Raw genomic sequence first — 21881 nt, 5'->3', positions numbered from 1 at the left:
ATGAATGATTGTCTGCTGGAACCTCCATCAATCTGACAGATTGGGCACCCCATGAATGAAGGAGTAGTGCACATACATGGCCTGCAGTTGCATTCAGTTTTATGGTTCAGTATGATATTACCAAGGTCAGGTCCCATCGCTTGGACCCAGGCTCTCAGACCCTTAAGCCCTATAATGTGATAAGTATCTTTGGTGGAAGATTCCCTTGTAAAGCTCCCCCAGAGTATATGTAGTGGTGAGTGTACAATATCACACTGGTACTGGTCTGCACATCACCAAATCAATACCAAAATCCCAGTTTTCAATGATTGATCTTCATGAGAGGGCATTGGATATCATAAATGTGTGATGGATGTGGGGGTGGTATCACTTCTCTGATGAGGGCCCAGACCTGGTTCTGCTGCTTTATTATCTAAGCTGCAAGCGCTTGGGACCCTGAAATTCCTCAATGCAAGAAGATGCCTAGAAACTAAACTCTACAATGTTAAGATGGTAAAGTAACATGCAGATGTGAAGGACCCGTGATCACATGACCAGACAGTGCAGCTCCTGCAGTCAGGAGGTAGATGGGGGTGGATATGGCGGTGGTGGAGGATTTGGTACATCAGTCTGTCCTCCTTGGGAGAGAAGTAAGGATTTATCATAGACTGTGAGACGGTATACCCAGGAGTGGATAAAGAAACGGGACTTTTGCCTAGCAGCAGCCAATTTAGCTTTTGCACTGGTTTTGTATTGTGGTCCACAATCAAAATCCACTCTACACAAACTAAAAAAAAAAAAAATTTGGAATCTTGCATTTATTATAAAGGTGGGTATGATATACATACTACAAACATATTCTAATACTATAATACAAACCCTCAAAACACAGCAGTTCTAGTAAGTTTTCCTTTTCACATCAAATTTTTACATGTTTAGCCAAACTGATCTCTGTTTGCAGTCAGTGAATAAACACATCGGGATAATAGAAATATGCTCAAGCAGAGGTGATCTTACTTCCATTCACTGACTGCAATGAGAGATGTGTGGTGGGAGCTGCTTTGGCTACTAAATGGTTGCCAAGTCCAAGGAGACCACAGGGTTGGTTGAAGTGATTCTGGAGCGACCTCACAACTTTGATGATTGAAATAATGTAAACGCCATGTCCGCATAGAAGGGCGGTTATGTGTTTATTGTGCATTGGCGGAGGCCTGCGCCCCCTCCAGCCCCTCGCTGAGCAGCTGTATCTGGCGGCACATCTGTGTGGAGAGACTCTCCAGCCTCCGCGCCTTCACTCGCAGTTTATGGAGCTGTTTGTTGTAGGTCTCTTTCAGTTCCATGTAGCAGTTGTGCTGGTCGCGGTTTTCGGGGGTCAGCAGCGTCCCACATCCCATATGACACATCTCGCTCCAGTAGCCACAGCTCTGCCCGTGCTCAGCCGCGTCTTTCCTCAACACCTCGGCCGGGCATCCTTCATTGTCGCAGGTCACCAATCCATAAGCGCACGTTTCTGCATGCTCCTCGCTTCTCAGCAGAGGGAAAAGGGCCGGGCAGCCATTTTCCTCATTAGGACACTAATAATCAGAAAGACAGGTCAAAGGGGTTGTACAGAGTGATAAAGCAGCGCCATGTTAATCCACAGGCTGTGTGAGGTATTGCAGCTCAGTCCTATTCAATACAACCGTTTCTGCAGTACAGCAGTCATGTTTTTTAATCCCTGACGACCCTATTAAAGTAGCGGTAGCTGGCATTGGGCTACATAGTTAACGCTTGACTTGAGCAATCAGTGGTTGTAACTATCAGATCTGCCCAGACTACTGATTGGCAGAGCCATCGTTCCTAGTGAATTGGGCGACCTAGAGTGCATTGGAAGTAGCGTGTCATAGAGAGCTTGCACACCTTCTTACCATTCAGTACTTCATGTCATGTGACCAGAGAGATTTCATCGAAGGTCCTTTACCCACTAACATTTGGAAAATCTACCCCATGTATGTATCTGATCACATGAATCACTGCAGCCTCCATGGAGGATGGGACAACTAGAAGTCCATGGAGGCTGCTGTGATTGCATGTGATCAGATACAAGCATGGGGTAGATTTAGCAAATGTTTGCAGGTAAAAGGACCTTAGATGACAGCACCCGGGTTTCATGACATGAAGTGCTGAATGGTGAGGAGGAATGTGGCACGAGGAAGAACTGCTGGACTTGACCAAGCAGGACATGTCACCTCTGACTTGCTACTCGATCTGGCTGTATACCAGGTAAGATAACAAAGTTGATTTTATGTGGATGTGACGGAAGCGATTTTTAGCTCAAAGCAGCATGGCATTTAGTTAATAGTGATCCTTTCACTATTATGTGGAGGCAACTTCTCCCCCCGGCTCCTTCCGACACATGCACTCTTGGTTCTGTTCAGGGGCTTTCAGCAATTTCTGGTGGGCAGGTAAAGAATTAAGGATACTGAAACCCTTCTAACACCAATCTGATTTACCTTGACCTGCAGTCGGTTGATTTTCCTCTTCAGTTTGTGCATCTGGACATAGAGCTTTCCCCTCACTTCAGTTCTACAGCACGGACAGGTCTGCTGTCTGGAAAAGGTAAGTGAGTGGCTTACTAGACTTCATTGGAATGGATGACATTTTGTAGCCCCAATTTTCTAGAGAGAATTCAGGGATTAGCCATATTTAAAACTTTTTGTTGCACCATGGGCAGAGCCATGTCTGCTGGTGATCCTGCTTTTCTTATACTCAAGCCAGTACAACACCTTTTATTATAATGATTTATATTCAACATAAAAAGGCAGTTTGGAAAGAAAATGGGTGCACCAAACACAAAAATCACAGTGGGACTGGGGTAGCACCACATGCTCATTAGCACAATTTTAGAAGGAGGCCATGGATAACAAATAAGATTACCACAGTCGGGGTGCTTGGATCTATGAGTAATGTCCCTGGTTTATAATGATGGATTTTGATGGCAGATTATATATATATAATATACACTCACCGGCCACTTTATTAGGTACACCATGCTAGTAACGGGTTGGACCCCCTTTTGCCTTCGGAACTGCCTCAATTCTTCATGGCATAGATACAACAAGGTGCTGGAAGCTCCTCAGAGATTTTGGTCCATATTGACATGATGGCATCACACAGTTGCCGCAGATTTGTCAGCTGCACATCCATGATGCGAATCTCCCGTTCCACCACATCCCAAAGATGCTCTATTGGATTGAGATCTGGTGACTGTGGAGGCCATTTGTGTCCAGTGACCTCATTGTCATGTTCAAGAAACCAGTCTGAGATGCTTCCAGCTTTATGACATGGCGCATTATCCTGCTGAAAGTAGCCATCAGATGTTACAGGGTACATTGTGCTCATAAAGGGATGGACATGGTCAGCAACAATACTCAGGTAGGCTGTGGCGTTGTACCAAGGGGCCCAAAGAGTGCCAAGAAAATATTCCCCACACCATGACACCACCACCACCAGCCTGACCCGCTGATACAAGGCAGGATGGATCCATGACACCACCACCACCAGCCTGAGCCGCTGATACAAGGCAGGATGGATCCATGACACCACCACCAGCAGCCTGACCCGCTGATACAAGGCAGGATGGATCCATGACACCACCACCACCAGCCTGACCCGCTGATACAAGGCAGGATGGATCCATGACACCACCACCACCAGCCTGACCCGCTGATACAAGGCAGGATGGATCCAAGCTTTCATGTTGTTGACGCCAAATTCTGACCCTACCATCCGAATGACGCAGCAGAAATCGAGACTCATCAGACCAGGCAACGTTTTTCCAATCTTCTACTGTCCAATTTCGATGAGCTTGTGCAAATTGTAGCCTGTTTCCTGTTCTTAGCTGAAAGGAGTGGCACCCGGTGTGGTCTTCTGCTGCTGTAGCCCATCTGCCTCAAAGTTCGACGTACTGTGCATTCAGAGATGCTCTTCTGCCTACCTTGGTTGTAACGGGTGGCGATTTGAGTCACTGTTGCCTTTCTATCAGCTCGAACCAGTCTGCCCATTCTCCTCTGACATCAACAAGGCATTTCCGCCCACAGAACTGCCGCTCACTGGATGTTTTTTCTTTTTCGGACCATTCTCTGTAAACCCTAGAGATGGTTGTGCGTGAAAATCCCAGTAGATCAGCAGTTTCTGAAATACTCAGACCAGCCCTTCTGGCACCAACTACCATGCCACGTTCAAAGGCCTCAAATCACCTTTCTTCCCCATACTGATGCTCGGTTTGAACTGCAGGAGATTGTCTTGACCATGTCTACATGCCTAAATGCACTGAGTTGCCGCCCTGTGATTGGCAGTTGGACAGGTGTACCTAATAAAGTGGCAGGTGAGTGTTTATCCAGCACTACTGATTCTAATGGTAATGGATATTTTCCCCCAACCCTCACATAGCCCAGATACATGTACCCTCCCCCGCATCACCTTTTAAGCCACTGTAGTATGCATTTTCGGCAGAAGTTGTGCCCACAGGAGATCATGACAGGGCAACGCAGTACACCATGGCAGATGGAGCACAGGAGATCCTCATCTGGATTTTCTGTAAATATTTCAAGATCGTATCCACCTCCCTAAAAGTATATAACATCTTTATACAACCAAAGATCAGAGAGATTTCTCACCCCTAGTACTCTGAACCTGTGATCCCCTTTATACTGTGGTTACATATGGTGGGACATTCCCTCTATGAAAGGCTGGTGGTTTGAGAGGAAAGGGGCACTGCTGACAGCTAACGATCTATACCTCCATGTGTCTTCACTTATAGAAACATGTTTGTCACATCTTCATGACCAGGGATGGTCTTCTAGGTAGACTTGTAACTAAAGGGGTTGCCCCATAAGTTTAAACACTGTATATGGAATAATTTTAATAATTACAAGTAACAATGTAATAACATGCAATCATTGTGTTTACATGAAGCACAAGATAAGACATTGGGGGGGGGGCGCATCAGACACTGGGGATAAATTAGTCTACTGCTACTCTGCACTGGCCTAATGACTGACACATTAATACATCTCCCTCATTGTAATTGTTAGGCCCCATAAATTCATTAGCCAAAGCAGCTAAAGTCCCCCCCCCCCTCCATGAATGTCAAATTAATGATATCCCTTAACACTTACAGTATCCCATCTTCAATGCAAAGGCAAGTAATTTTCCTTCTTTGTAATAGACATGCCCTTTAATCTGTTTAGTTACATTGCAGCAAACCTTGATCAGAATATAGCAGAGGACTCTGCAATTTGGTGGGATACCTACAATCCTCCAGGCCTCTGTACATAGTACTTCAGTCCCAACATACCATCTCTGAGTACATGTACACTCCAGCTCCTCCAGGCATCAGTCACACAACACTTACCACCATGGCTGGTCCTACCGCAGACATCCACCTGGCAGCTCTTTCCAGAACCATGTCCCATTCAGTGCAGCGATCATGTGCAGCCAGTGCTCCGCAGACCCCATCACAACCCCCACCCCTGTTCCACACTCTTCCAGCCATCAGCAGCTATTCCCTACAAGCTTAGCGATTGGCTGCACACATCAATGGGCTCACAGTTCACTAGTGGAGTTATTGTATTCATTCCATTGCTATGTAAAACAGAGGTGCAACATTTTGAAACAATAGTTATAAACCACACAAAGTTCTCTGAACAAATGCAACTTTATTGGGGATTTTAAGAACAGGACATTCAAATATATGCATAAAAACATGTGCATATTTCCATCAGCCACATAAATGCAATCTAAAAGATCAGGACGAGACTTCTGGAAGAACTGGTTTTCCTTTGCAGTATAAAGAATTGTAGAGAATTTGAGTCCATGAAGGCACAGACTACACTAGAGCTTTGGAGTCCTGTGGTATATGGCAGCAGATCCTTCACTCCTGTTAATAGTCCATTATGGATTTAGGTCTGTCATTACCTCCTACTCCTTCCAGGAACAGCTCAAAGAATACAAGTCACCAGGGAAAACAGTTACTTGGGAATCTGTGCCATGAAGGGGAACAGGTTCTGTACAATGCATAGGCAGAAATCTAATGTGTGCTATCTCTTCAGCCAAGTATCTAGTACATAAGGCTGGGAGATCCAGATTCATCAAGTCCAATTTTTTTTCCCATAGCCCACAATTTTTATTCTTAAGGCATCCAGGCCTCTTGTACATGTATAAAGTATCTGCCATAACCTACTGCAGCAGTCTCACTGCTTTCTGTAAATACCCGTCTATGGTGATGGTAGAACCGCCTCTCCTCTAGGTGTAGAGCAGTGATGGCTAACCTATGACACGCGTGTCAGTGCTGACACACGTAGCCATTTTCACTGACACACGGCTGCCTGAGAGTTAAGCTTCATCCTACATGACCAGGTGCAGTAACCGGGATGCTGAGAGATTGCGCTGAGCTGCCAGCCCCTCCCCATGTGTGAGCTGTGCCTAGTGTCTCCGGTCAGCACAGGTATCAGCATGGGGCACAGCAGGAGAGGTGACCCGGCCATACACTCAGGCTCCTCTGCAGCTCCTGATTGACTGTGATGCCATCTTCCCCCCACCACAACTGAGGTCACATCGCTGCTGCCTTGTGTGATGTCCCAGCAGCTGCCACCTCTACACTGACCATCTCCACAGCAGGGGCAAGGGACAACCACTCATCATATAGTAAGTAAGGTCAGTGCACTGTATGATAGAAGTTTTGTGTACAAGCCCTGAAATAATCGCAACGCCTTGCAAATCTCCAGACATTGCGATTATTTTGCTCCTTCTCCATGCCAAGAGGGCATGAGGGAGAAGCAGACATCGGCGCCTGCGCCCTTGCTATAACCTGTGAACTTTCATGACAGAAAGTTCACGGGTTACTAAGCATTTCCACACCTGTCTGATTGTGCAAATCACACATTGTAATAGATCAGTTACATAGTAATAGATAATTGAGAAAATCCCCATATACTGCCATGCTGTAGTATGGCAGTACATGGTAGGATCAATAAGACAACCTAGGGTTAAAGTACCCTAGAAGTTAAATAGTATAAATATTTGTTATTTAAACTATAAATATCACAAAATTATGTTTTTTTTGTCAAGGTGACACACCACCCGAGTTATGCTCGTTTTTGGCGAATTTTGACACACCAAGCTCAAAAGGTTGCCCATCACTGGTGCAGAGGATGCCCCCTGTCTATGGAGATGGTAGAACCGCCTCTCCTCTAGGTGTAGAGGATGCCCCCTGTCTATGGAGATGGTAGAACCGCCTCTCCTCTAGGTGCAGAGGATGCCCCCTGTCTATGGAGATGGTAGAACCGCCTCTCCTCTAGGTGCAGAGGATGCCCCCTGTCTATGGAGATGGTAGAACCTCCTCTCCTCTAGGTGTAGAGGATGTCCCCTGTCTATGGTGATGGTAGAACCTCCTCTCCTCTAGGTGTAGAGGATGCCATCTGTCTATGGTGATGGTAGAACCGCCTCTCCTCTAGGTGTAGAGGATACCCCCTGTCTATGGTGATAGTAGAACCTCCTCTCCTCTAGGAGTAGAGGATGCCCCCTGTCTATGGAGATGGTAGAACCTCCTCTCCTCTAGGTGTAGAGGATGCCCCCTGTCTATGGAGATGGTAGAACCTCCTCTCCTCTAGGTGTAGAGGATGTCCCCTGTCTATGGTGATGGTAGAACCTCCTCTCCTCTAGGTGTAGAGGATGCCCCCTGTCTATGGTGATGGTAGAACCGCCTCTCCTCTAGGTGTAGAGGATGCCCCCTGTCTATGCTGATAGAAGAGAGGAGGGTCTACCATCAGCATAGACAGGGGACATCCTCTACACCTAGAAGAGAGGAGGGTCTACCAGGTGTAGAGGATGTCCCCTGTCTATGCTGATGGTAGACCCTCCTCTCTTCTAGGTGTAGAGGATGCCCCCTGTCTATGGTGATGGTAGAGCCTCCTCTCCTCTAGGTGTAGAGGATGCCCCCTGTCTATGGTGATGGTAGAGCCACCTCTCCTCTAGGTGTAGATGATGCCCTCTTTCTATGGTGATAGAACCCCTCTACATGTAGAGGATGCCCCCTCATCACAGCCTGGGTACAAACATTTTGAAGAGCTCCCTGTACTTGCCACTCAAGGTTATTTAGCCTTTTTTCTGTGTACAATTACCTAAGTCTGTACAGTGATTTGTAGAAGTGTGAAACCTGTTCCATCACAGGTTTCAAACATATCAGCCTCCTGAGGATACCAATAGAGTAAAGAAAAAATTTGGATTACCATTGTAGCTCCCTCCACGCTACCCTGAACAGGAAGGATCACAGGGCCTGGAGTAGGAGTGCACAAGCCAAACAATTTAGCAACCAAAAAGACCCAACGGTCACTAAAGTAATTTCTTATTATACAATGGAACCTGTAAAATATTTTAATTACCAACTCAAAAAAAAAAAAAAAGGAGTCCATTATAATATGCAACAATTCATCTTTATTAAAATCGTACAACATTAAAATCTTATCAAACGCCAAGTAGTAATTCAGAAAGTCTCCCACCATTTCCTTAGTTTAATACAATAAATTGTAAAGTCTTAATGCATCACTCAAAATGTAAATACATGGGGGATCAACCAGAATCACCGAGGCCAACTTTACACAAAGGCTATTTGCATGTGGAGGTTCCTCTGGGGACTGAGGGCAAAGGCTACTCTAAACCCCAGTAGTCCCTCCTGCACACAGCCATGTCAAATCTGGAGCACCTCTACCTCCCTGGCAGTGCGCAGGTGGGGAGGGGGTACTGGGGTTTGGAGTTGCCTTTGCCCTCAATCCCCAGAGGTACCTCCACACGCAAATAACCTTTGTGTAAAGTTAGCCTCAAAGTTACTGTAAATCAGGTTAGAAAGTTTTCCAATTTAGGCCATTGATAGAATCTACCATCAGGTCTACCTTCTAGATAGATTCCTTTACCAGGCTGCAAAAATTTGCAGCCCTTTTGAGCTAGAGATGGTGGGCTGCATAAGAGCCAAGTGAATGTCACAAGTTGTGTAAGGAATAGGACCTGCTATAATTTGTAGTACGGTTAGTGAGGTGCAGGGTGATCACCACAGCCAAGCATTTTGCTGTGACCCATCACTAACATCAATGACCTTTGCGTGGACCAGATGAACCAGCTTCCCATACTAATCAAGCCCAGGACAGCCATGACCCAGTCACTGATACTCCTTCCTTGCCACTCCACAGAAAACCATAACAGCGCACAAACCTGTCATCTTTGAGATTCACTGTCCAAGTCATTTAGCCATCAAACCGTGACCGGTCAGGTGGTTCAGATCCTTACACTTGCCCATATATCAGCTTCCTTTTCCATTTCTTGCCCATCTCATACAGTGACCCTCAAGTGTCCTGTCAGATGTTAGTGACTTGGATCCGATGGGTGAAAATTGCTGCATGTTCAGGACCTGAAAGAGATAACACAAGTTAGTCAGGTGTACAAACCTCTCACTTACCCCTAGCTGCCAGCGCCCCCTGCAGGCCAACCAGGGAGATGTTGGAGTACGGGTCTCAATGACACTCATATTAAGTTATGGGTAATGAGCTTAATACTCCTGATCATGTAGGCACAGAGATCTTACTGGAGGCTACTGAGGAGGCCTGAAGTAATTTTCAGTTTGTGCCAGCAAAAAAAACAGTATATACAAAATAACACATTAATTATCTCCCATAATACAAATTTCAGTGAACACTGACACTATAGTTATATTCTATCCCCCACTAGATGTAGCAGCCCCCAGGCCAGAAGAGATCTCCACATACAGGGGAAGGAGCACTGGATCCACGAGACTGAGGTTATCCTGCACCATGTGGATCCTCCTAATAGCAGGAAAACCCCGGAGCATCAGACCTGTGCCCTCACACATAACATTGCTTTATGTTATAAGGATGCAGTTATATGGATTTTAAGTGACCCAAAATAATTTTAGAGAATCAGCAGTGCACTGCAAGGCTTTCACATTGCCCCCACCCAAATAAACACACCCGAAGACCCCAGCAGCAGGACAAGCCCCTGACTATACATACAAGGGATAGCACCGGACAGGCCGCACATGTCCCTCTATACTCACCGTGCTCCCGCAGCATGAGGCAGAAGAAAGACCGCCTCACACCCGGGAGACTCCTTTTATACCTGCCCCTTACACGGCGGCCGTAGCCCTGTGACCAGAATACTTCCCTTTGCGCATGCTCGTTCCCGGTCTTCGGCTCTCGCGAGAAGAGGCTTCTATAAGAAGCCTCTCCCGCCCTCTTCCGGCCTTCTAGTTCATTGAAATCACGTAAGTGATGGCGGATGAGGGGAGAGGGCTCGGGAGGGAATCTGTGGGGATCCGGGGGCATCCGAGCCTCGACACGGCGGATAGTTACCTCAGGTGTGATAGCGGGAGAGGGGTGATATTATCGTGGGCATATTTAATGTTATTGTGTGGAGGATCTCTATAGGTTCTAGTGCGGCCTGCTGCTTCCTGAGGTGGAGGGCATGCTGGGACTTGTAGTGTCTCCGAGGCTGGGTACCGATCTCCCGTCTAATAAACGCTGTTTCCCAGAGACTTCTCACAGCAGAGGCTTCGTTACAGTTTCAGCCAGATCCTGTCTGTGCTCTTTCCATGTACTTGTCCTGTTTAGAACATTCTGTAGCAGATCTTCAGCTCAGAGAATTCTTGTTTATCTATGATTATGTCCCTGTTCACATTTCCAGTGATTTAGTCTTGTATTGGGTGATATGGAGGCTTCTGCTTTGTCTGTCCAGGCTGTTCTGTGACCAGTACTCAGCCCGTGTATAGGGCCCCATTCACACTGGCAGAGGTTTGTCTATAAAAGAAGACCTGACTTCTTATTGGCTGCGCTGAGGTGACCGTCATGTACATCGGGGGTCACTTCCTCCTTGTAGGGTTACACGTTAGATTTGATGTGCTTTATCCTATTGATTTGTACGTGATGTGACATCTGACAGCGACTCCCACCTTTTCTCCAAAATACATGAACACTCGGCCAATCGCGGCTTCATGTCACTCTGACAGGTGTATAGCTTCTGCTTTCTCTTGGTGGTTTCTACACATTGACACGTAGCAGAGTTTGTCACCCTCCATAGTAGGACAGATCTACTAATAACTTGGTATTTAACCATTTACTTTCCTTTCAGCAAATGGCGGACGACGCCGGTGCAAACAGAGGAGGTTTCCGCGGAGGCTTCGGCAGCGGTGGCCGGGGCCGTGGTCGTGGAAGAGGCAGGGGCCGCGGCAGAGGACGTGGGGCCCGTGGAGGCAAAGCTGATGACAAGGAAGTGAGTGATTACACTGATTGTAACTCATTAGGACCTGAGGATGGGGACAGTCCAGTGGGTTCTGGTGCTGTTGGGATTCCCCTCCTATATTTCTAGGTGTTAAATTTCATATCTTATTGCAGTGGGTTCCTGTCACCAAACTTGGCCGCTTGGTTAAAGACATGAAGATCCAGTCTTTGGAAGAAATTTATCTGTTTTCCCTGCCAATCAAGGTAAGTGAAACCTATGAGGTCCACAACCCCCTTTTCTCTTTCCCATCGTTAACCCCTTGTTTTCTCATAGGAGTCTGAGATCATTGACTTCTTCTTGGGCTCCTCTCTGAAAGACGAGGTCCTGAAGATCATGCCTGTGCAGAAGCAGACCCGTGCCGGACAGCGCACCAGGTTTAAGGTTGGTTTCTGTTCCCAGTGCTCCCTTCCCTTCATCTGGCTGATCATAAAGATGGAGATGTGACCATTTCCTCTTCACTTTTAGGCTTTTGTGGCTATTGGAGACTTCAACGGCCATGTTGGTCTGGGCGTGAAATGCTCCAAAGAAGTTGCCACTGCCATCCGTGGTGCCATCATCCTGGCTAAGCTGTCCATTGTACCCGTGCGTAGAGGATACTGGGGTAACAAGATCGGCAAACCCCACACTGTACCCTGCAAGGTGAGAGATCCTGGGTGCTGAGACTATTGAGAAACAGTGGGACTAGACATATTGTATCAGCCTGAGATTAGGTGCTGGGCCTGCTGCTACAGTGTATGGGGCTGTGCAATTTTGGTGGCTTCAGAGTTTTAACCCTAGTGACAAGATATTAATGACTGATCGTGACTCCAAGACTTAACAGCTATGCCAATGTCCCCATGTGCTCTTCATACTAGTCTTACTGTTCAATTCTTGTTAGGGCATGTATAGTAAGGCATCAGTTTGCCCATAGTAATCTACTGTGACAGTTGGTATAAAAATAACTTAAATCTTTCAGGTAACTGGACGTTGTGGCTCTGTACTGGTGCGTCTCATCCCTGCCCCCAGAGGTACTGGCATTGTGTCTGCTCCTGTCCCCAAGAAACTGCTGATGATGGCTGGTATTGATGACTGCTACACCTCTGCCAGGGGTTGCACGGCTACCTTGGGTAACTTTGGTAAGTTGATGACCTTTAAGCTGTAAGTGACATTACATGTCTGGAAGCTGTGGACAGTGACTGCGTTGGCTTATAGAAGGGTTGGTAGCAGCTTACTGTCAGGTTCCATATTATATAAATGAATGTTGTAGATTGCTAGGACCCCCAGTTACCCCAAGAATAGAGGCCCTGGATACATCTGTCAGTGGAGTGGTATTGTGCATTCACCTGTAAGAGACTAATATAAAACTCAATCTCATTCCAGTATCCTATCTCACAGTGCAGTAAAAAAAAGATTGGTGTAGGGGGGGGTCTCTTTGGGTATAGTAGCTACTAGTCAAAATTGTGGTTTTAGATAGTCCTAGGACCACTTTATGGTCGGACCTTTAGATTTCATTATATTTACAATTGTTGCTTAGGAGGCAACACAGGAGGTCCTTGTGACCTGTTAAAATGTAACTTTTACTTCGATATTCCTTAAAAAGGATCACTATATAATCATATATATGAGCCTTGACATAAAGAGACACATTAAAAAATTATGGCGGATGTGGAGAGAATCTCAATTGATATAGTATACTGGTATGAGAGGCTGGTGGAACAGTGTGACTCGCTAAGAAGTGCTACTATACCGATATACTATCGGGATGGACAGTTGTGAAGTGATCGCTGAAAGCAGCTATATACCTTTCTGCGGTGGTGTGTGCCAAATTGTCTCTGTAGGATATACCTATTCTCCTCTGGGGACTAGTATATTTGCACACCACAAGCAATAGCGTACTTGATTTTAAGCTAGATCACACCATCCACACAGCACATTCATACATTGGTAGACGTGGGCATATATTTCTGGACTGATGGTCTCTGCAGCACGACCCTAAGTCCTAAATTAGTCTCCAAATGAATCGCCATCAATTAAAATTAGGCTCAAGCAGCCCCCCCGACATGTTTCGCCATTAACATGGCGTCCTCAGTTACATTTTAACGGGTCACAAGGACCTCCTGTGTTGCCTCCTAAGCAAAAATTGTAAATATAATGTAGTAGCTACTAGTGGCACAACCTTGTGCTCCTCAACTACATCAGTTTTTCGTAGCTTCTCTACTATGGCTGTCCTGTTCTTGTATGCAGCTCTATAAACTGTCTGATTCCCCACCCTTACATGACCTGTCTTTCCACTGTAGCTAAAGCCACTTTTGATGCCATCTCCAAGACCTACAGCTATCTGACCCCTGACCTCTGGAAGGAGACAGTCTTCACCAAGTCTCCATACCAGGTAAGTGTTTGTGTGTGTGACTGCTGACTAACAAAGTACTGTTCATGTATGACTTATTCACATGTACCTCTTCTCCCCTCCACAGGAGTATACTGACCATCTGGCCAAGACTCACACCAGAGTATCTGTGCAGAGGACCCAGGCCGCTGCTGTGCCCGCCACCTCCTAAATGAACAAATAAAGTTCATGTCCAGATTTAAAAATTTGTTTTGTGTTCACTTTCATGCAAACAAATCTTGGTGTTTGGCACAAGGCTACCTAGCAGGGGGTCCCGTCTACCAGGTGCTGTACAATGTAGATGGTCAGTGCTTTTGTGTGTTCATGAGATGGAGCTGCAACAAGAGGATGTGGTGTCACAGGCATGGGAAGCTGTATTCACAGGAGAACCTGTCACTCTGTAACCATTGAATTCATGCATTGCATGGTTGGTACAGCTTTTAAAGTCCTGTTTGCACTGAACATGGTACCATAGATTATATCATGGGTAGGCAGCACCTTTTTATAAGTACGAAATTTAGAATTGGTGCATCTTGCTACTTCTACAATGTCTTGCTGGCATTCTCCATAACAATGGTGCCTTCAAATCTTCCAAGACCAAATGTACTGGGTACTGCTATGGTCACATCCTCCAATGCAGGGAACACAATATAAGTGAGTAAAACTGTGGATTAATTTGGGTAAACTCTTCATATTATCTAAGGTTTTGACTGTCGATAAGGATGTAATATTACCACTGTACAAGGCATTGGTTCGGCCTCACCTGGAGTATGTGGTCCAGTTTTGGGCACCGGTCCATAAAAAGGATGCCCTGGGGCTGGATAGGGTTCAATGTAGAGCCACAAAAATAAGGTTTATGGGGAAAGATTAAAACTAGATCTATTTAGTCTGGAAAATAGATGACTACTAGGGCACATGATTGAGTTATATAAATATATGAATGGTCCATACAAAAAAATATGGTGGTAAGTTTTTTCAGATTAAATCAGAGGGGGCACGGTCTCCCTCTAGAGAAAACAAGGTTTAATCACCAGAGGTGACAGGGCTTTTTTTTTTTACTATGAGAACTGTCAATCTGTGGAATAGCCTGCCTCAGGCGCTGGTCACAGCAGGGACAGCAGAGAGCTTCAAGAAGGGTCTAGATGCCTTTTTACACCTAAATAACATTGATGGTTCTATTATATAGAATTCCCCTAAATCCCTTCCCCATCCAATCCCTTCCCTCCCTTGGTTGAACTTGATGGACAAGTGTCTTTCTTCATCCATATAAACTATGATATATTGATATGGCAGAGGCATAATAGTTTTTGATGCTCTGGATACAGTGTGTTGAACCAATTATAGGTAAGGCCTAGTGGGGAAACTAATCCATTGGCTTAATCATAAGGATACATCTACACACAGCAGATTTATTACAAGTGTGACTATATCCCTTCAAGTAACCAGGATAAGGAGCTCCAAACCTACAGCTTCACAATTTATTGGTTTACATAGTTTATTAATGACACATCTGTTGTGGGGGAGTTGCTTCAATATAAACTGCACCAGGAACACAAAGCATCCATAGCATATTGGCTGTTGCAGCATATTGTAGAATCCATTCACTCCAATGAAGAATCAAACAAAATCTAGATCTCCATAGACTGAGCCTGTCCCACTGATTCTTTCCTAGTCTGATTCCACAAACCAAGAATGTTGGATCCATTAGTCGAAACTATCAACATAGCACTCATTGCAGAACTCAAAGAATCACCCTGCAGTCCCGCTCTCAGTGCTATTTTAAAGCAACACATTCTTGATTGCTTGGAACTGCAGGAAGAGGAAGAACATGTGGAAAGGGACAGGTTATCTAATCTTCTAAAGAGCTCCTCTAGGCCCCACCTTTCTTCCTGTCAAGGGGGAACATGGCAAGATGCTACAACATTAGTCCAAATTTGTCCTTTTAACTGTTTTGTTGTCCTCGAGGCCCCCCACCCCAATCATCTTTTTCCTTGTTATTCCTACCTCTGTCTGGTTTTCCTTGTGCTATGCCCCCTATTGTCAGGCCCCCCTCTCCCAACTGCACTTGTAAGTGCCTTGATAGGAGTACAGCATGCTGTGTGTGGAGGTGGTGCACACAATTTTGAGAATTTGCTACTAAAACTATAAACCTTAAATAGTAAAAAAAAATAAAAACAAAGTTCTACACCAAAAATGTGGTATGATTTTGTAAAAAAATAGAACATTTGAAAGCTATAAAATTGTATATATTTATAGTTTTCCTAAAACGTTGATTTTTAACTCTCCAAAAAACCCAACCAATCAGCAAAATCTCAAAATCCGTTAAGTTAGTGTTACAACACGAAGATACACTGATCAGATTCAAAAGAACAGGCTGAACCTTAATGTGCAAACTGGCTGCATCTTAAGGGGTTAAAGGGCTTCTACCACCAGGATGAAGGACTGTATACAAATGAGCCTGAGGGGCTCCAGCCTCCATAGGTGTTAAAGGGAACCTACTACCACAAATCTACCTATAAAGGTAGATCGGGTGGTAGGTGGATCAATAGGACGTGAGGATAGCCCTTTTAAGGGCTAATCCTCACGCCCCTGCAATGTTTGGAAAAGTTATTGCCCCAATATTCAAATTTCCTTATGCGGCTACTGGGGCGTGGAGTAGCCGCATCTGAGGTTACACGGGGCGGCTACTCCACGCCCCGGTAGCCTAATTTCTCCTCCTACCGAAAATCTTTTTCCTCGTAGCTGCGCGCCCTCATCCGACGAATCTGCTGTCTGCGCATGCGCAGAACAGCAGGCCTGCGCCTGTGCGGTCACTGCTCTGAAGCCGGAGTTGCACGGGCCTGCTGTTCTGCGCATGCGCAGACAGCAGATTCGTCGGACGAGGGCGCGCAGCTCCTCATAGCTGCGCACCGAAGATTTTCGGTAGGAGGAGAAAAGAGGCTACCGGGGCGTGGAGTAGCCGCCTCGTGTAACTTCAGATGCGGCTACTCCACGCCCCAGTAGCCGCATAAGGAAATTTGAATATTGGGGCAATAAAACTTTTCAAAACATTGCGGGGACATGAGGATTAGCCCTTAACAGGGCTATCCTCACGTCCTATTGATCCACCTACCACCCGATCTACCTTTATAGGTAGATTTGTGGTGGTAGGTTCCCTTTAAAGGCTGCTAAAGACAGGTTGCAGAAGCCCATCACACCTGCAGTGCAGATATCTCTGCCTTTTTTTAAGCATTTGCATTACATATAGGTAACATGGGTTATAACTTACCTGGCACCCTATCAGAAACCTCCGCTAACGCTGGCAAACACTGCTGCGATGTACACTGGAAACGCCGCACCGCTCTCAAAGCGCTCCGGCGTATTTATGAAGGGGCAGAATTAGGGGCTGTGACTGCCGCATGATGCTCAGCAGTCACCATCGGCCTGTGGAATGAGGAGGGCGGTCCGGGGCAGGTTGTCATATGGTCCTTATTTATGGATGTGATGGGGACAGGGCAGAGGATTTAGCTTCAGTAATCAGTAGAGCACCTCTCTCCTTTGTAATGGATGGTACAATGAGGTATGGGTGGTAACACAGTATTCAGCACTACTTCCCCTCTTACACAGAATTCATTGATCATGAAAGGCTCCTGCAGCTACAGACTCATTCACTGTCTGCCATCCAGTCACCAGCTCACATTTTGTATAGAAACAGCCCCCTATGAGCACAGCTGATGGACAGACACCACAATACTCATCTCCAGATCTTTTATTATAGTATTTAGTTTTAATTGTTCCATTTTGAAACACAAGACTGATAATGAGAAATGTACAGGATTGATCTATTCCACCTTTCCCTCAGCCGCTGCTTTCCTCTCCTCCATCATCCTCTCTTTCTGCTTCATGAGGCAGGTCCGGGCTCCACCATAATATCCGAGGTCCTCATCTGAGAAGGAAAAGTATCACATTAGTGCAGTGATGGAGGACGATGGGATGTGGGCTATGTACACAGCCTGTGTGATGAGTACAGAGCCATCACCACTGATAGGACTCATTTAGGACTGGAAAGGTAGCATTAGGGAGTCCTATCATTTACATAGCTGTGGGTGGTCTGGGGAATGCCCTCAGCTAATGGACCAATGTGAATACACCTCAATATGACTAGATATAAGCAGCGGAGGAGACCCTTACATCTGGCTTTAAAGGCCTTGCACACTTCGGCGTACTGTTTTATCAGTGGTGCACAGTTCTGGTCAGCGCTTTCCCCTTCTCTGGTCCTGCAGGCTGCAACACGTTGCCGCATGATTTTCACAATTTCTTGATCTACAAGGCTGGAAGACAGAAAGGGAAGAGGTCATAAGGAGATACAGGGCCATAGTGCTGGGGTGTATAATGAGATTCCCCATAATGCACTGGCCAGTCATCTAATATGAAGTTTCATCAAATAGGTAAATCCCTATATTCTCCTGAGGGCTCCGCGTGGTTCCATTGGGAGTTCTCAGGGACGTCCGGCTATATACATTGTATATGTACAAGATTAGCCTGTTATTAGCCATCGCGGTGGCACATGACTACCAATGCTGGTGGCTAGCAAATCAAATGTAACGTTTTTGGCATGTTTTCTGCACCAGAATTGTGAAAAGTGAGTGTTAAAAATAAGCTTATTGATGGCTCAGGGTTTTTTTTTTTTTTTTTTACAGGAAACTACATTGCTTTTCTGGAAATAAACCAATGTTACAAATGGCTATTATGTATATTTTGAACCGTGGCACCTATAAACACAGTTCTGGTGTAATTTTAAAGAGGAACATCTGCCCTTTCCCATCGCTATGAATATTAGTGTAATTTTCATATACAGCTCCCACTCCCAACTGTAACTTTAATTGTGGATACCTCAGTGTGGCACCTAGAAACACATTCCTTATGCAATATTAAAAAGAACCCGTCACCAGGGACCTTATTTTCACTATAGACACGTTACAGAAGCCCATCCCACTTGCATTGAGCATTTGTATTACAAATATAATTGTGTGTTATAACTTACCTTGCATCCCGACAGAATCCTCTGTGTAGTCCCAGGGGTTTTGCTTTTGTTTTGATGCATTCTAAAAAACAACATGTGATTTGTCTGTGCTGCAGAATGCTCAGCTCTTGGCCCCCACCTTTGTGTACCGCTCTTCCCTCTCCCACATGTACATGACAGGGTACAAGCAGGAAGGAGGACTATACAGGAACACACAGGTGGGGGGCTGAGAGCTGAGGAGTCTGCAGCACAGACAAGTGACTTTTTTTTTTAAATGCATCTAAACCAAAGCCCAACCCATGGGACTACACAGACTATTCTGTCAGGGTGCACGGTAAGTTATAACACACTAATACATTATAATGCAAATGCTTAGAGAAAGCAGAAAGTCATCTACTCAATGCAGCTGTAATGGGATGACGTCCCTGGTGACAGTTTCGCTTTAAAGGGGAGATTCTTATCTTGAAAAAGACAAATAAAATAGTGTTTCTAGGTGCAATGCTGGTGAAAATTATGTTTGACATTCGCCCCATCTTATTTCCGGAGAAACACAGAATGCATGTCTCTGCTTCAAAAACATTGCACTAAACCAATCTTGGTCTTATATGTACCTATGGGTCGCGCTGGTCCAGTAGGACTAAGCTCTACTAAGTACATTGTACTCACTGATCTCTCTTCCACTGCATGTTTGCTTCATAGTGGCACAAAACGTCATCCTCCATACATTGGGTCAGGTCAGGGACACGCCTGAACTCGCGGTGATAATAGTGAATCCTTCTCTTGGCTCGCTGCCTTTCCATCCAGTCTAGAAGAGATTATATAACCATTAGTGTCTGAAAACATTGAGGGGTCACCATTAAAGGTGATGTCTTAAGACTTATCCCCCCACCTTAACAAATTAAAGGTTCCCTCTGAATGAATAGGTTAGCGTGCAGTGCACCCGGTCACTTCATTGCTTTCTACGGACGGTTGTTGAGAGCACATGGTCTCTGTTCTGTAGGTCAATAGAGTGGCAGGACACACGCTCGTCTATTCCATCAATTAGAGGAAACAAGACTTGTAACAGGTTGGAGTCTCAAGGGTTGGACATAGATCACTAGAGCAGCCAGCGCTGAAATGCCTTGTATAAATTGAGCCCTGGTGAACACATGTGATCACCTCTCCATTAACATTCACAGGCGCCATTCGGTGGCTCCCAACAGTAAGAGCTTCAGCATGCAGATCTATGACCCCTGTAGTGTGGGCAGGGGGAATCCCTTATAAGCCGACAAAAACCATGTGCTGACTTTCCCCTAGGGGTGGGTGCCATCCATGAGTGTAAAACCTCTACTCCATTCACACCGAGACCCCCCTTCTACTGTCTGGAGGAGACACCTACCTGCATATAAATAAACCTTTCTACTGTTTATTAAAAAGTTCTGCAACTTTTACACTTTGTAGTATTGAACTTTGAAGTTGGGTTGAAGTTATTTCACTTTCAAACCATGGTCAAGGATCTCTGCTTGCTTTCAATGAACTGGGACATATATTATTGTCATCCCAGTGCCTTTATCCATAAAATACTTCTCAAAGCTTGTGGTTTGTTACAGTTTCATGCACTCTCCAAATCTCTTACGCACCCAGCCTGATACATGGTAACAAACAATATGGGAAGGTATCAGGTTTGTATTGCTGATGTGTTTAGCTTATTGTCTAGGCTGGATACAACTGTAACAAACCCTTGCTGTGAATAAGACTTGTACAGATGTAATTCTTCTCAGAGCTGAGGTTATGCTGCAGTGACATTCAGTCTATTGAAGGTATGAGGAAAGTCTTGAGAGTGATACATGCCACCTGCACTGATACATTGTGACAAACCTTCAGCTCTGGAAAGATGTGCATCTTTATCTCATAGGACAGGACATAACTGTAATAAACTCTCAGTTGCAGAAGGGATTAGATCTTTGAGGGGTTTTGCAGCCCCATCCAATGCGGACTACACGTCCCAGCAGTGCCCCATGCCCTCTGCTGTCGTGCCCCTGCTCACCATGGAAGGCAGTGACCGGTTTATCTACCACGTAGCTGAACAGGCCGATCACTAGCGGTACCGGGTCCGGCACAGTGGACTGCCGGTTCGGTGCCGGGGTCTGGCGCGGAGGCTCCGGGTACACATCTTTATCCACGGATTCCGGCATCTCTCAGGTCACCCCGACCCCTGCCGCAAGGAATATGGCGGCCGCAGGACCCCGCCCCTGCCGCCCGGTGTCATACTTCATTCTACTACAAACCAATGGTTACAGAAAATGATTTTTAGCTAATTCCCAATCCTCGCTGAGGTGACTTCCACTTCTTACATGGTGTCATATGTACAGAACTAATATCACATGCACAGAACAGGCGCCGCGGGCAGCTATCCAGGTCACGTGCCAGCCGACAACTAATCACGTCCTGGTTTGCGTTTCAAGCCTCGCTTTCACTTTCTCCTCTCAATTCCGCTCTGTAGTTTGTTGTGTCATTGGTCACCGGCTGGGGGACCTCTAAGTGTTATACATATAATGATAGAGCAGTGATTGCCTGTCATGTGAAATCATCTGCTCTGATTATTTGAAGATCCATACATTAAGATATATAAGAGCCGAGATTAATGGAAGAGCCACAGCAACCAATCACATTTCACTTTTAAGTCTCAGGACAGTTGTAAAATGAAAGCAGCTTTGTGATAGGCTGTTATGAAGCTTTTTCATCTCTGCTCTGGATTTGATAAATTTTCCCCAATTTTCCATGTACAGGTGGCCCCCTACATAAGGACACCTGACTTACAGATGACCCCTAGTTAAAGACGGACCCCTCTGCCCTCTGTGACCTCTGGTGAAGCTCTCAGAATGCTTTACTATAGCCCCAGACTGCAATGATCAACTGTGAGGAGTCTGTAATGAAGCTTTATTGATAATCCTTGTTCCCATTACAGCAAAAAAATGTGAAACTCCAATTGTCACTGGGGCAAAAAAGAATTATGTCTGGATCTACAATTATAAAATATAGAGTTTCGACTTACATACAAACCTATGGAACCTATCCTGTCCGTAACCCTGTCCGGACTGCCTGTACATACATTACACATTACATTAGATTATTGTCGGCCAAAGCCGCCACTTTCAGCAGTGCTGGTACACCCTATACTCATGTATATGGGCTCGTACACACTATGCTCATATACATGGGCTGGGGACT

General features: G+C 45.6%; 3 protein-coding genes and 1 non-coding gene across 6 annotated transcripts in view; 1 reads left to right on the top strand and 3 right to left on the bottom strand.

The window, feature by feature from the left end:
- RPS2 (ribosomal protein S2) overlaps nucleotides 1-13875 on the top strand; it is a 53001-nt gene extending 39126 nt beyond the window's left edge. Inside the window, exons 1-8 of one of the 2 annotated variants that reach the window (XM_072119987.1) lie at nucleotides 10194-10291; nucleotides 11155-11295; nucleotides 11418-11507; nucleotides 11578-11685; nucleotides 11770-11943; nucleotides 12260-12419; nucleotides 13581-13672; nucleotides 13758-13875. In XM_072119987.1, coding sequence (XP_071976088.1) covers nucleotides 11158-11295; nucleotides 11418-11507; nucleotides 11578-11685; nucleotides 11770-11943; nucleotides 12260-12419; nucleotides 13581-13672; nucleotides 13758-13841 — 846 coding nt within the window. In that variant the 5' untranslated portion in view covers nucleotides 10194-10291; nucleotides 11155-11157 and the 3' untranslated portion in view covers nucleotides 13842-13875. Of the gene's footprint in view, nucleotides 1-10193; nucleotides 10292-11154; nucleotides 11296-11417; nucleotides 11508-11577; nucleotides 11686-11769; nucleotides 11944-12259; nucleotides 12420-13580; nucleotides 13673-13757 lie in introns of those variants that run through there. The other variant, XM_072119988.1, reaches the window with a different exon arrangement.
- Nucleotides 790-5491, bottom strand: RNF151 (ring finger protein 151). Of its 2 annotated transcripts, none has more exons than XM_072119984.1 (4): nucleotides 5375-5491; nucleotides 4441-4586; nucleotides 2472-2568; nucleotides 790-1553 (listed from the first exon to the last, which is right to left on the bottom strand). In XM_072119984.1, exons 1-4 carry the CDS (start codon nucleotides 5426-5428, stop codon nucleotides 1170-1172), a joined length of 681 nt encoding a protein of 226 aa, XP_071976085.1. In that variant the 5' UTR covers nucleotides 5429-5491; the 3' UTR covers nucleotides 790-1169. The 2 variants fall into 2 exon arrangements, with proteins under 2 accessions (XP_071976085.1, XP_071976086.1); XM_072119985.1 differs by lacking the exon at nucleotides 5375-5491 and adding an exon at nucleotides 5318-5356.
- Nucleotides 9506-9635, bottom strand: LOC140076354 (small nucleolar RNA ACA64). The gene has a single exon (XR_011849575.1). It is a non-coding gene; the product is annotated as a small nucleolar RNA ACA64 (small nucleolar RNA).
- A 3524-nt stretch (nucleotides 13876-17399) lies between the features above and the next one.
- On the bottom strand, nucleotides 17400-20900 carry NDUFB10 (NADH:ubiquinone oxidoreductase subunit B10). Its single transcript, XM_072119980.1, has 4 exons — nucleotides 20698-20900; nucleotides 19338-19476; nucleotides 17840-17979; nucleotides 17400-17594 (listed from the first exon to the last, which is right to left on the bottom strand). Exons 1-4 carry the CDS (start codon nucleotides 20843-20845, stop codon nucleotides 17491-17493), a joined length of 531 nt encoding a protein of 176 aa, XP_071976081.1. The 5' UTR covers nucleotides 20846-20900; the 3' UTR covers nucleotides 17400-17490.
- Nucleotides 20901-21881: the final 981 nt, after the last annotated feature.

Source organism: Engystomops pustulosus, chromosome 8 (assembly GCF_040894005.1).
Source record: "Engystomops pustulosus chromosome 8, aEngPut4.maternal, whole genome shotgun sequence".
NCBI classification, from domain to species: Eukaryota; Metazoa; Chordata; class Amphibia; order Anura; family Leptodactylidae; genus Engystomops; species Engystomops pustulosus.
Note: the sequence above shows the minus strand (reverse complement) of the source record. Positions and strands in the feature narration are given on the sequence as shown.

What these genes read in the sequence shown, in the direction of transcription:
- NDUFB10 (XM_072119980.1), bottom strand. Translation starts at nt 20,845, where the DNA reads ATGCCGGAATCCGTGGATAAAGATGTGTACCCGGAGCCTCCGCGCCAG. An exon ending in ATGCAGTGGAAGAGAGATCA is followed by an intron (nt 17,980 to 19,337) that starts GTGAGTACAATG and finishes TCTGTCTTCCAG; the next exon opens with CCTTGTAGATCAAGAAATTG. An exon ending in CAAGGCCTTTAAAGCCAGAT is followed by an intron (nt 17,595 to 17,839) that starts GTAAGGGTCTCC and finishes TTTCCTTCTCAG; the next exon opens with ATGAGGACCTCGGATATTAT.
- RNF151 (XM_072119984.1), bottom strand. Translation starts at nt 5,428, where the DNA reads ATGGTTCTGGAAAGAGCTGCCAGGTGGATGTCTGCGGTAGGACCAGCC. An exon ending in CGGTAGGACCAGCCATGGTG is followed by an intron (nt 4,587 to 5,374) that starts GTAAGTGTTGTG and finishes ATATACTTTTAG; the next exon opens with GGAGGTGGATACGATCTTGA. An exon ending in ATACTACAGTGGCTTAAAAG is followed by an intron (nt 2,569 to 4,440) that starts GTGATGCGGGGG and finishes TACCTTTTCCAG; the next exon opens with ACAGCAGACCTGTCCGTGCT.